The sequence below is a fragment of the Balaenoptera physalus genome (genome assembly GCF_965194825.1).
Source record: "Balaenoptera physalus genome assembly, chromosome: 19".
Classification (NCBI taxonomy): Eukaryota; Metazoa; Chordata; class Mammalia; order Artiodactyla; family Balaenopteridae; genus Balaenoptera; species Balaenoptera physalus.
In genome coordinates, this window is record NC_138900.1 from 6196544 (window position 1) to 6206788 (window position 10245).

At 50.8% G+C, this 10245-nt stretch overlaps 1 protein-coding gene across 3 annotated transcripts; it reads left to right on the plus strand.

Annotated features, from left to right (window-relative positions):
• The first annotated feature begins 3088 nt into the window (after window positions 1–3088).
• Window positions 3089–9084, plus strand: KLK9 (kallikrein related peptidase 9). Of its 3 annotated transcripts, XM_082437960.1 has the most exons (5): window positions 3102–3223; window positions 3405–3561; window positions 6442–6707; window positions 7781–7917; window positions 8331–9084. In XM_082437960.1, exons 1-5 carry the CDS (start codon window positions 3181–3183, stop codon window positions 8481–8483), a joined length of 756 nt encoding a protein of 251 aa, XP_082294086.1. In that variant the 5' UTR covers window positions 3102–3180; the 3' UTR covers window positions 8484–9084. The 3 variants fall into 3 exon arrangements, with proteins under 3 accessions (XP_082294085.1, XP_082294086.1, XP_082294087.1); XM_082437959.1 differs by lacking the exon at window positions 8331–9084 and having other exon boundaries at window positions 3089–3223; window positions 7781–8308; XM_082437961.1 differs by lacking the exons at window positions 3102–3223; window positions 3405–3561 and adding an exon at window positions 4021–5603.
• Window positions 9085–10245: the final 1161 nt, after the last annotated feature.

Genomic DNA, 10245 nt, shown 5'->3' on the forward strand with positions numbered 1-10245 from the left:
TTCTTAACCACTGCGCCACCAGGGAAGCCCACACCAATTTATTGAGCACCTGTTGTATGGCAGGCCCGGTGCTGGGCGCCGGGAACACAGTGGTGACCACGAGGTCCCTGCCCCCACAGAGCCCACAGAAGACTGGGGCACAGGGTTTGAGCAGAGACTACACAGCTCTCTTCCGCTGACTATCCCCCCAATCCTATTAGCACACCCAGGAAACATCAATCAGGCGTATCAGCTGAGTTCATTAGGCAAGAATCAGAAGCGAAGTAGGTAGGAACTCAAAAACTCGATTCATTTTTAAAGGCAATTCACCCATTCCTTTAGTCACATCATAAGTGTTTACTGAGCCATGTCCTATGCCAGGTCCTGGAGATGATTCAGAGTGAGCCCTACCTTCAAGAAGCTGCTAGTCAGGTCAGGAAGTCTTACATTCTTGTCATTCGGGTCTCCATTCAAAGGTCACTTCTTCAAGGAGGCCTTCCAGGATTGCCCTGGCTAAAGGGTCTGCCCCTGTACTCCTCCTCCCTGACCACTAATCCATTGCTCTGTTTATTTCTTTTGCAGCACTTGTTATAGCAAAAATGATCTCATTTATCTGTTTACTCCATAATGGTCTGTCCCCTACTTCCCCTCACCCAGTCAATGCGGGCAGGGACTCATTTATTCACTGTGGTTTTCTAAGTACCTGGTCTGATACCTGACACACAGAAGGCATTCAACACATTGTTGAATTAACAAATAACACAAATTGATCAGTGCTGTAACAGAAGCAGGCATAGGGTGCCCCAAGAGGGCCTAAGGACTCCTCCTGAAGGAATCAGGGAAGGCTTCTCAGGTGAGGGGATATATGCATGGGGTTTTAAAGGATCAGTAGGAGTTCACCAGGAAGAAAATATATTTCTGTAACTCACTGTGTGACTTGAGCAAAAAACTTGAATGCCCTCTCTACCACAATCATCCCCACTATGAAACAGAGATTGGTTAGACTCTTGTGAGAATTAAATTAGAAAGCATACATGAAATGTTTAGCCAACTGCCTGGCACAGAGTAAACAGTCAATAAAGTTAGCAATCAAAATGTTCTATAAAGCAGTTAGTATGGCACTTAGCACATAGTGGGTATTCAGTCCCTGGTCTCGAGGACTTCCCAGTCTGCAGAGGGTATAAGGCAACTGCAGTCATGGATAATAGGTATTATGATGGTGGCAGTGCAGGGCTCTGTAGGTGAGGGACAAACATATTTATTGAATGCCTACCACAGTTGTAAGTGCTTCATATGTGTTAATTCACATAATCCTCCCACAACCCCAGTTATTATTGCTACTTAATAGATGGAGCAACTGAGAGAGGTCCAGTGACTTGCCCAAGGTCACACACTTAATAATTACCAGCATTGAGGCTTGGACCCACATGGTCCAGTTCCAGAGTCCATGCTCCAAACCACTACATCACGGTGAGTTGTACACATTCAAGGGGAGCCTAGACCCAGCCTGATAACCAGGCTTACAGCAACAGAAAATGGAAGAAGCCTGGAAGTGCCCAGGCTGGAAAAGATGGACTCTGCCTGGAGAAATCAGAGAAGGCTTCCTGGAGGAAGGGGCATTTAGGTTGGATCTTGAAGAATGAGTTGGAGTTCACTGGAAAAAGAAAGACGTGGAGAAAGACATTCACTCATTCAATTAACATCTCCTGAGGCCCCCACATGACCCCAGCCCTGAACAGGGTGATGTGAGGGACACAGAGATGAGTCAGATCTGGGCTTGGCCCTCCAAGGGCTGCCCATCTGGTGAGAAGGAGGGATGGGGGGAGAGGCAGGAAAGATGAGGTGATGGGAAGGACAGTGGAGGGGAGGAGATGGGTGGAAAAAACAAGACCATGTTCTCAGGACTCAGCCAAGATATGGTGGCATTAAGACAATGGGAAAAGTGCTTAGTTCCACCTAGGTTGGGCACCTGGATCCTTGGAGTGGTGAGGATGTGAAAAAGGAAGTAGGTTATGACAAGAATGAGTTAAGCCAGTTGGAACCATGCTAGGAGAAGCCTCTGTCCTCACGGAAAGGGGCCCAAATCCCCAGTGCAGGGAGGGTTCTGTGGGCGTGTACACGTGTGCAGCTCTCTTTGTAGTCTCTGCCCCCAGTGCAGGGAGGGTTCTGTGGGTGTGTACACGTGTGCAGCTCTCTTTGTAGTCTCTGCCCCCAGTGCAGGGAGGGTTCTGTGGGTGTGTACACATGTGCAGCTCTCTTTGTAGTCTCTGCCATTCCAGACAGTGTTTCTGTCTCTCTTTCCTTATCTCATCCTGCATCCTTCAATGTCTTTATCTCCCTGTTTTGTTTTGTTTTTTTTCTTTCTCCCTCTTTCCCTGCCTCACCCCATCCTGCCTTCTTGCTTGCCTTCTTTGCTCTGAGTCCTGACTCTTTCTCCCACTCCTTGCCTGATTTCTGGGAGGTCCTTCTATGTAACCCTCCAGCCTGCCCAGTGCCTTGGTCCCAGCCCACTGCAGCTACATTCAAGATAAACTTGCTTCCACCCCAGGACTCCACCTTACAGATCTTCCTCCTTTCCCTCTTCCTCCTCCAGGCCACAGAATATCCTGCATCTAGATGCTGTGACCAGAAGTCAGGGTTACTGAGGGCTCCTCCCTCTAGTGAACCCCAGAAGGACTATACAACCCAGAGCCCCTCCCGCATTTAGCAGGATCCCTGAGCCCCTCCCCCATTTAGCAGGATCCCTCAGCCCCTCCCCCATTTAGCAGGATCCCTCAGCCCCTCCCCCATTTAGCAGGATCCCTCAGCCCCTCCCCCATTTAGCAGGATCCCTCAGCCCCTCCCCCATTTAGCAGGATCCCTGAGCCCCTCCCCCATTTAGCAGGATCCCTCAGCCCCTCCCCCATTTAGCAGGATCCCTCAGCCCCTCCCCCATTTAGCAGGATCCCTCGGCCCCTCCCCCATTTAGCGGGATTCCCTGATGCTGCAGGCCACCAGCTCATCCTGACAAGTGGTCCCTCTGTACTGTCTTCCTGCGCAAGGCCCCCAGTCAAGGCTCTTCGGCTTCCCCCTCCCCCTGGAGTATTTCCCAACCCAGATTAATCACCGGGGCGGCCCCAAGGTGGAGGGATATAGTACGGTTTACCGTAAAGAAGTACGGACTTGGAGAGCAGGCTCGAGGACCAAGGCACCCTGGAGGTCATGAGGCTGGGATTCATTTGTGCTCTGCTTTCTCTCCTGGAAGGTGAGGTTCCTGCCGTCCTGCCATCATGCTGCGTCTCCATGGCCCCCCGGCGCCCCTCTGCCATGCTCTTTGTCCCCCAGGCGTCCACTCCTGCCCTCTAGGCATCCCAGCATCTGTCCCCAGCCCTCCCATCTGGCTCTTCACCAACCCTTCTGCCTCCCACCCACACCCCGCCCCACAGGGCAAAGCTGGGCAGACCCCCGAGCCATCGGGGCCGAGGAATGCCGCCCCAACTCGCAGCCCTGGCAGGTTGGGCTCTTCTTCCTCACCCACCTCTTCTGCGGGGCAACCCTCATCAGTGACCGCTGGCTGCTCACAGCTGCCCACTGCCGCAAGCGGTGAGTGACCTGGGCGGGCCCCTCTGGGGAGGAGCTGGAGGTCAGGAAAGGGAGAGGGGGCAAGGGGCCTCGTAGAGGAGGGAGGGAGCTGTGGACAGGAAGGGCTGAGCCTCAATTTATGTTCCCCAAAGTTCAACTCTTTAGAATGACATAATGTCCACTCTCCAAATTCTAGCGTCCAAAATAATCTGTTTCTAAGACTGTAAATTTTGCAACTTAGACTCTTAGAAGCCTAGACTCTGACCCAGAAAAATCCAGAGTCGTAGACTCCTAAAATCTTGGATCCAGGAGATGTTACATTAGCTTCACTAAATTGTAGAATCCTAGATTCAGAGACTGGTAGACTCTGAGAAGCCTGGAGCAGCGCCACTGGAATTTCGAATGGAAATATAGCCCCCATCACACAGGAAAGTTTAAGTTTTCTAGTAGACACATTAAAAAAGGTAAAAAAGAAATGAGTAAAATTAATTTTAATAATAGATTTAACTTGCCATCTCAAAATATTATTTCAACATGTAATTATCAGTTTTTAAATATTTATGAATGACATAGTTTAGTCTTTTTTTTTATACTAAGCCTTCGAAATCAGACATGTATTTTACAAGTATGGCATAGCTCAATTTGGACTAGCCACATTTCAAGTGCTCAATAGTTGTGTTGGATAGCGCAACCCTAGAATCTTAGATTCAAACTGTTCTAGCTAGGTTCATTGAGTATAGAAGCTCATAGTCTTAGAATCTCTGAATGACAGTATCCTAGAATACTGTGATTCGTAGAATTCTAGAATCTTGAACCAAGAGAATTCTAGAAGCTTATATTCATACATGTCTAGAATCTGGTGGATTTAATATCCCAGCATGCTATCATTCAAGATTTCTAAAATCCCCAGAGTTTTAACCAAGAGAATTCAAGAGTTTCAAACTATTCGAATCCCAATCCTTACATTTCTAAAATCAAAGTTTTCTAGAATTCTAGAATGATGAAATTCTTCTCTTATTATCCCAGAATATTAGAATTCTAGGTTCTTTGTTTCCTAGATTTAATTCAGATAATTAAACAATCCTAGGCATGTATTTATTTATTTATTTAATTTTGGCTGAGCCAGGTCTTGGTTGAGGCACGCGGGATCTTCGTTGCAGCATGAGGGATCGTTTTTTTTTTTTTAGTTGCAGCATGAGAACTCTTTTTTGTTTTAGGCTGTTAGTATTGTTTTTTTGTTTTTTGGGGTTTTTTTTATTGTTTATTTATTTATTTTTGGCTGTGTTGGGTCTTCGTTTCTGTGTGAGGGCTTTCTCTAGTTGCGGCAAGCGGGGGCTACTCTTCATCGCGGTGCGTGGGCCTCTCACTATCGCGGCCTCTCTTGTTGCGGAGCACAGGCTCCAGACGCGCAGGCTCAGTAGTTGTGGCTCACGGGCCCAGTTGCTCCGCGGCATGTGGGATCTTCCCAGACCAGGGCTCGAACCCGTGTCCCCTGCATTGGCAGGCAGATTCTCAATCACTGCGCAACCAGGGAAGCCCCTGCGAACTCTTAGTTGTGGCATGCACATGGGATCTAGTTCCCTGACCAGGGATCAAACCCGGGACCCCTGCACTGTGAGTGCGGAGTCTTAGCCACTGGACCATCAGGGAAGTCCCCAAAATCCTAGACTTTTTGATCCAGAGAAATCGAAAACATTAGAATCTCGAATTCATAAGATTCTAGAACTTGAGCCTCATAGAATTCTAAAATCGTGGATTTCTAAGGTGTTAGACTCTTAGAATTCCAGAATCTTAGATTCTGGGCATTCTAACAGAATTCTAGAATCTACCTGATGCAGAAATCCTTTTTATATTATCTGGGGAGAGGGGCCATCCCTCCTGTTTGATATTCTTCCCTCTAGGAATGAAACACAGGGGCTATACAGGATGCTGTGTGAGAATTTCCCATCATGCATCACTCTGTGCTGGAGCCTCTTTTAGCTCAGGCCTGTACATCAGGCTAGGAAAACAATGTTCAGGTTTCAGCCCCAAAGACAAAAAAGCGGAGAAGCAGAAATATGGAGGTACAAGAGATTCAGGAGCAGGGACAGGTTGGGGCTGGGAGGTGGGGTTGGGACTGGTATCCCAGACACAGAACCAAGGCAACAAGGTGACAGAGAGGGAAAAGGGAGAAATAACACCTCATACTCCTCAAACCCTGAGTTCTCAGTCAGTAGCCTCGTCCCTAATGTCAGAGTCAGAGTCTGGGGGATGGACATATAGACCCCTTGAGGGTCCCCAGCTATCCAGGGCAGGAAGCCAGAGCAGAACAAGTGTACTGGGACGTGCAGTGAGAGGGCTTGAGGCTAGACCTCAGGAAGAAATGCATTGAGAGATGAGGGATTTGGCAGACAGGAAAAGCCTGAGCCTACAGATGACTCCAACTTGGGGCTTTTCCATATCCCACCCCTTCCATACACACACACCAAAACACACAGAGCCACTCCCTACAGAAACCACCAGACCTGTGGGGGCAGGGGGTGGGGCTGTTTTTGGGTGGTAGGTGGAGCCTCCACCTGTCTCCATGGTTCCAGGGGACTCAGGTCACCACTAAGGCTCCAGGTGGGGCAGAGAGGAAGGTGGTTTACTTGACATGGGGCTAGGAAGAGGTGTGAGCTTTTGGGGAGAGCTACAAAGTTAGAGGCAGACAAAGAGATGGAGTAGGAAGCAGGGGCCCAGAGAGGGTGTGTGCCTTGCTTAAAATCACACAGCACTCTATGTCACATGAAGATGATAGGGGCCCAGAGAGGGTGTGTGGCTTGTGGAGAGTCACATAGCATCCTGGTGGACAGAAAAAAGAGGACAGGGGCTGAGAAGACACCTCACCTTATCCCACCTTGACCTCTGGGACCTGTCCAACAGGTATCTGTGGGTCCGACTCGGGGAGCACCACCTCTGGAAATGGGAGGGTCCAGAGCAGCTGTTCCGGGCCACAGACTTCTTCCCTCACCCTGGGTTCAACCAGAACCTCAGTGCCCAAGACCACAATGATGACATCATGCTGATTCGTCTGTCCAGGAAGGCATTTCTGGGACCTGCCGTGCAGCCCCTCAACCTCAGCCAGACCTGCGTCTCCCCAGGCACCCAGTGCCTAATCTCAGGCTGGGGGGCCACATCCAGTCCTAAGGGTACAGCCCATGCCAGGGGTCTGAATCCCCTCTCTTTTTCGTCTCTATGTTCTACCTATCTATCACCTATCTATCTACCCATATATTTCATCAGATCTAAATGCTATAAATTATAAGATGCCTCATTATTCTACAACCCGCTAAAAACGAGAAAAGGAAAAAAAGGTGCCATCTATCCTTGTATGACAATATTTACTGGAAGGCACATCCTGATTTCAGAGATGTTTAAATGTGAAAATATATGCATCTTAGAATTGAAATAAGGTCTACGTCACTCAGAATCACAAATCAGCAAATCCATTAGTCAAATTTGGCCTCCCACAGCAGTACTGGTTTTCAAAATGTCTTGAAAAAAAAAAAAAAAAAAAACACCTCAGTTTGTTGCTGCCAACATTTAAAACCTGAGAGATTTTACATCAAAGCCAAGTTTCTGGATTCGCTTGAAAAATTCAAGACTGGCAATGCTGGGTTCATATTTCTAAAATAATGACCATTGTTGGGCAGAATCAGTGGAGGCTGCCCCCTTCAAACAAGATACGGGTTCTGTGGTCCACTGCAGTTCACCCCAAGGGCTGCTGTTTCCCTACAAGGCCCCCTCCCCCCACTTTCCCTCTATTTCTATCTGGTCTCTCTAAATCTGTATCTCTGTCTCTGTCAATGACCATCTCCCTATAAATGTCTCCCCCCCTTTATCTCACTGCTTTCTCCCTGGATATCTCTGGGTCTGTTTCTCCCTATTTCTTCATTTCCTCCTCTGAGAATCTCTTTCCCCTTAAGAGGTCTCTGTCTCCTGCCAAGGTCCCTCTTTTTCTCTGTGTGAGTTACATACGTATCTCTCCTTGTCTCTTGACTCTCTGCGTCTTTCTCTCTCTCTCTCTTTGGCCCTCTCCCGATCATATCCATCTGTTTCTCTTCCATGCTGTGATTCTGTTGCTTTGTCACTTTCTCTTGTTTCTGTCTTTGAGAGTCTTATGCTGTGGCTCCGTGGGTCCATCTTAGGAAAGTGGGGAGGGGGCGGTGCTGAGTGTGATGGAGACAGCTGCTGATCTTTTATGGACCTCCTTCCCCAACAGCGCAGTACCCACTCACGCTGCAGTGTGCCAACATCAGGATCCTGGAGACCAAACTCTGCCATCGGGCATATCCAGGCCACGTCTTCTACCACATGCTCTGTGCCGGCCTTTGGGAGGGCGGCCGGGGCTCCTGCCAGGTGAGATTTCCTCTGGAAAGGAGAGGGATGGGTATCCTGTGGGGATTCCAGGGTCCTGGGGGAGAAGGGAGTTGGGGCCCCAGACTTACTGGATCAGAGCAAGGAAGGAGCTGGGAAACCTGGGTCCTGGGAGAGGGTGGGACCAGGGCCAGGATTCCTGGATCTAAAGGAGGAGGGGACTGGGGGTTGGACTCTATGTCCTGGGGGAAGAGGGGTCCACAATGCTAGGTCCTAGGGGGAGGTGGGGGCTATGAGCTTTTACTCCTGGGTCTGAGGGAGGAGGGACTGGAGACCTGGACTCCTGGGTATTGTAGGAGGAGGGAACTGGGAGCTTCCTGAGAGGGAGAAAGTGCCTTGTGTCATGTCCTGAGTAGACTGGCCTAACAGTTTCCCTGCTCTTCTTCTGCGCACAGGGTGACTCTGGGGGCCCCCTGGTTTGCAATGGGGCCCTGGCGGGTGTGGTGTCCGGGGGCTCGGAGCCCTGCTCCAGACCCCAGCGCCCTGCCGTCTATACTAGTGTGTGCCACTACCTGGACTGGATTCGAAAAACCATGGAGAACAACTGAGACCTCGCGCCTTGGACGACCAGGAAAGGAGGGTGGGCGCAGGGCAGGAGGGTTTGCAAGACTCCAGCCTCAATGGTCTCCGCCTTTGGCTTCGGCCGGCCTAGAGACGCCTTCTGGATATTCAAGTTCCCAGCTTCTGGATATTCAGACCCTGGCCCCCGCGAATGATAGAGCCGCGCCCCCTTGAAAAGGAGAGGAGAGACACCTCCGCCCCTCTTGGCCCCATATCTATGACGTCACCAGAACTGCCACCGCCCCCATGGAACGGCATCACCTTTGGTTCTACCGCAGTGAAGACTTCCACTAAATAGCTCCTCCCTTCCGCGCTTTGCCCAATGAGATTTCCCCTCTGGACGCTGCCCCTTGTGGCCACGCCTCCTTCGTCATAGATCCAGCCTCGTGACGTCACGAGAGGGTAGCTTCCCCCACGTGGAACTCAGGCAGTGTGTCGGTCTCTGTCCCGCTCTGGCCCCGTTCTAGGCGTGTCCAGGGTTTGAATCCTGGCCGGGGCCCGACCGGGAGAAGTTGGGAGAGATCCTCTGTCCCCTCCGATCCTCCAAGGGATGATTTTACATTAAACGTGCGGAGCCGCGCCTGCCTACTGCCGGTTTTGTGAGCTAAAGGATGGGGACCGGGTGGGCGGTGGAGGGCAGAGAGGGAACCACCACCGCGTTGCAATTCCCCATAAGCCCCGAGCAGGTCCTGCCTAAGTCTGTCTCCATCAGCCCTATTGCAGCAAAGCTCCTGGGTTCTGCTTGGGCTGGTCCCATCGCCCCCAGGGGAAGGGGAAACCAGGTCACAGCGCCTCCCAAACCTGCCTTTCCGGAATCTGGACCTCTCAGGGGGCAGCCCGTGGGCCGGGCCGATCCGCCCTCAGAAGTCGGGACCAAGAAGACTGGTTTCTCTTCCATTCCAGGTTACTGGCAGCCCCCTCCTCCCACAAAAACCCAGGCTCCAAATTACTCCTTCCAAAAAGACTTAAGAATTCAGCTGCCAGCTCCTTCTCCCTCAGACCTCAAATCCGGGCCTCCATCCCCCTCCTATTTCTGACCCAGCAGTCCCGGGCCCCAGCCCCCTCCCCCCCCTCAGAGCCAGGAGTCCAGGACCCCAGTCCCATCCTCCCTCAGCTCCAGGAGTCAGGGGCCCTCACCCCCTCTTCGCTCGGACCAGGATGTCTGGGCCCCCAGCCGTTTCTGCTTCAGACCCAGGAGTCACAGCACTAAACTCCTTCACTCCCAGACCTCAAGAGTTAAGAGATTCCACAGTGGCTGTATCAATTTACAAGCATGGACACCAAGGGGGGAAGAGGGGAAGGTGGTGGGATGAATTGGGAGATTGGGATTGACATATATATGCTAATATGTATAAAATAGATAACCAATGAGAACCCGCTGTAGAGCACAGGGAACCCCACTTCGTTGTACAGTAGAAATTAACAAGACATTGTAAAACAACTCTACCTCAATTAAAAAAAAAAAAAAAGAGATTCCAACCCCTCCTCCCTCCAGATTCTCCGTTCAGCCCCTGAGCCTCTCCTCACTCATAACCAGGGGTCCAGTTCCCTGCTACTCCGCCGGCCCCCAAGTGGGAGGAGATGGAGCAGGAGGCTGGTGGTCCCAGTTAAAAGGCTCCAGAATCTTGTACCAGGCAGGCAGAGCTGAAGTACGCGTGGTGTTCTTCCTCTGGATCCGAATCAGTAGGTGACCCCGCCCCCTGAATTCTGTAAGGTGAGATTCCAAAGTTCTCAGACACAGGCATCAGG

Excerpts from the sequence above, each read along its gene's own strand:
- KLK9 (XM_082437959.1), top strand. The coding sequence starts at position 3,181 with ATGAGGCTGGGATTCATTTGTGCTCTGCTTTCTCTCCTGGAAG. Across the intron at positions 3,562-6,441 it reads GCTGCCCACTGCCGCAAGCG|GTATCTGTGGGTCCGACTCG; the intron begins GTGAGTGACCTG and ends CCTGTCCAACAG. Across the intron at positions 6,708-7,780 it reads GGCCACATCCAGTCCTAAGG|CGCAGTACCCACTCACGCTG; the intron begins GTACAGCCCATG and ends CTTCCCCAACAG.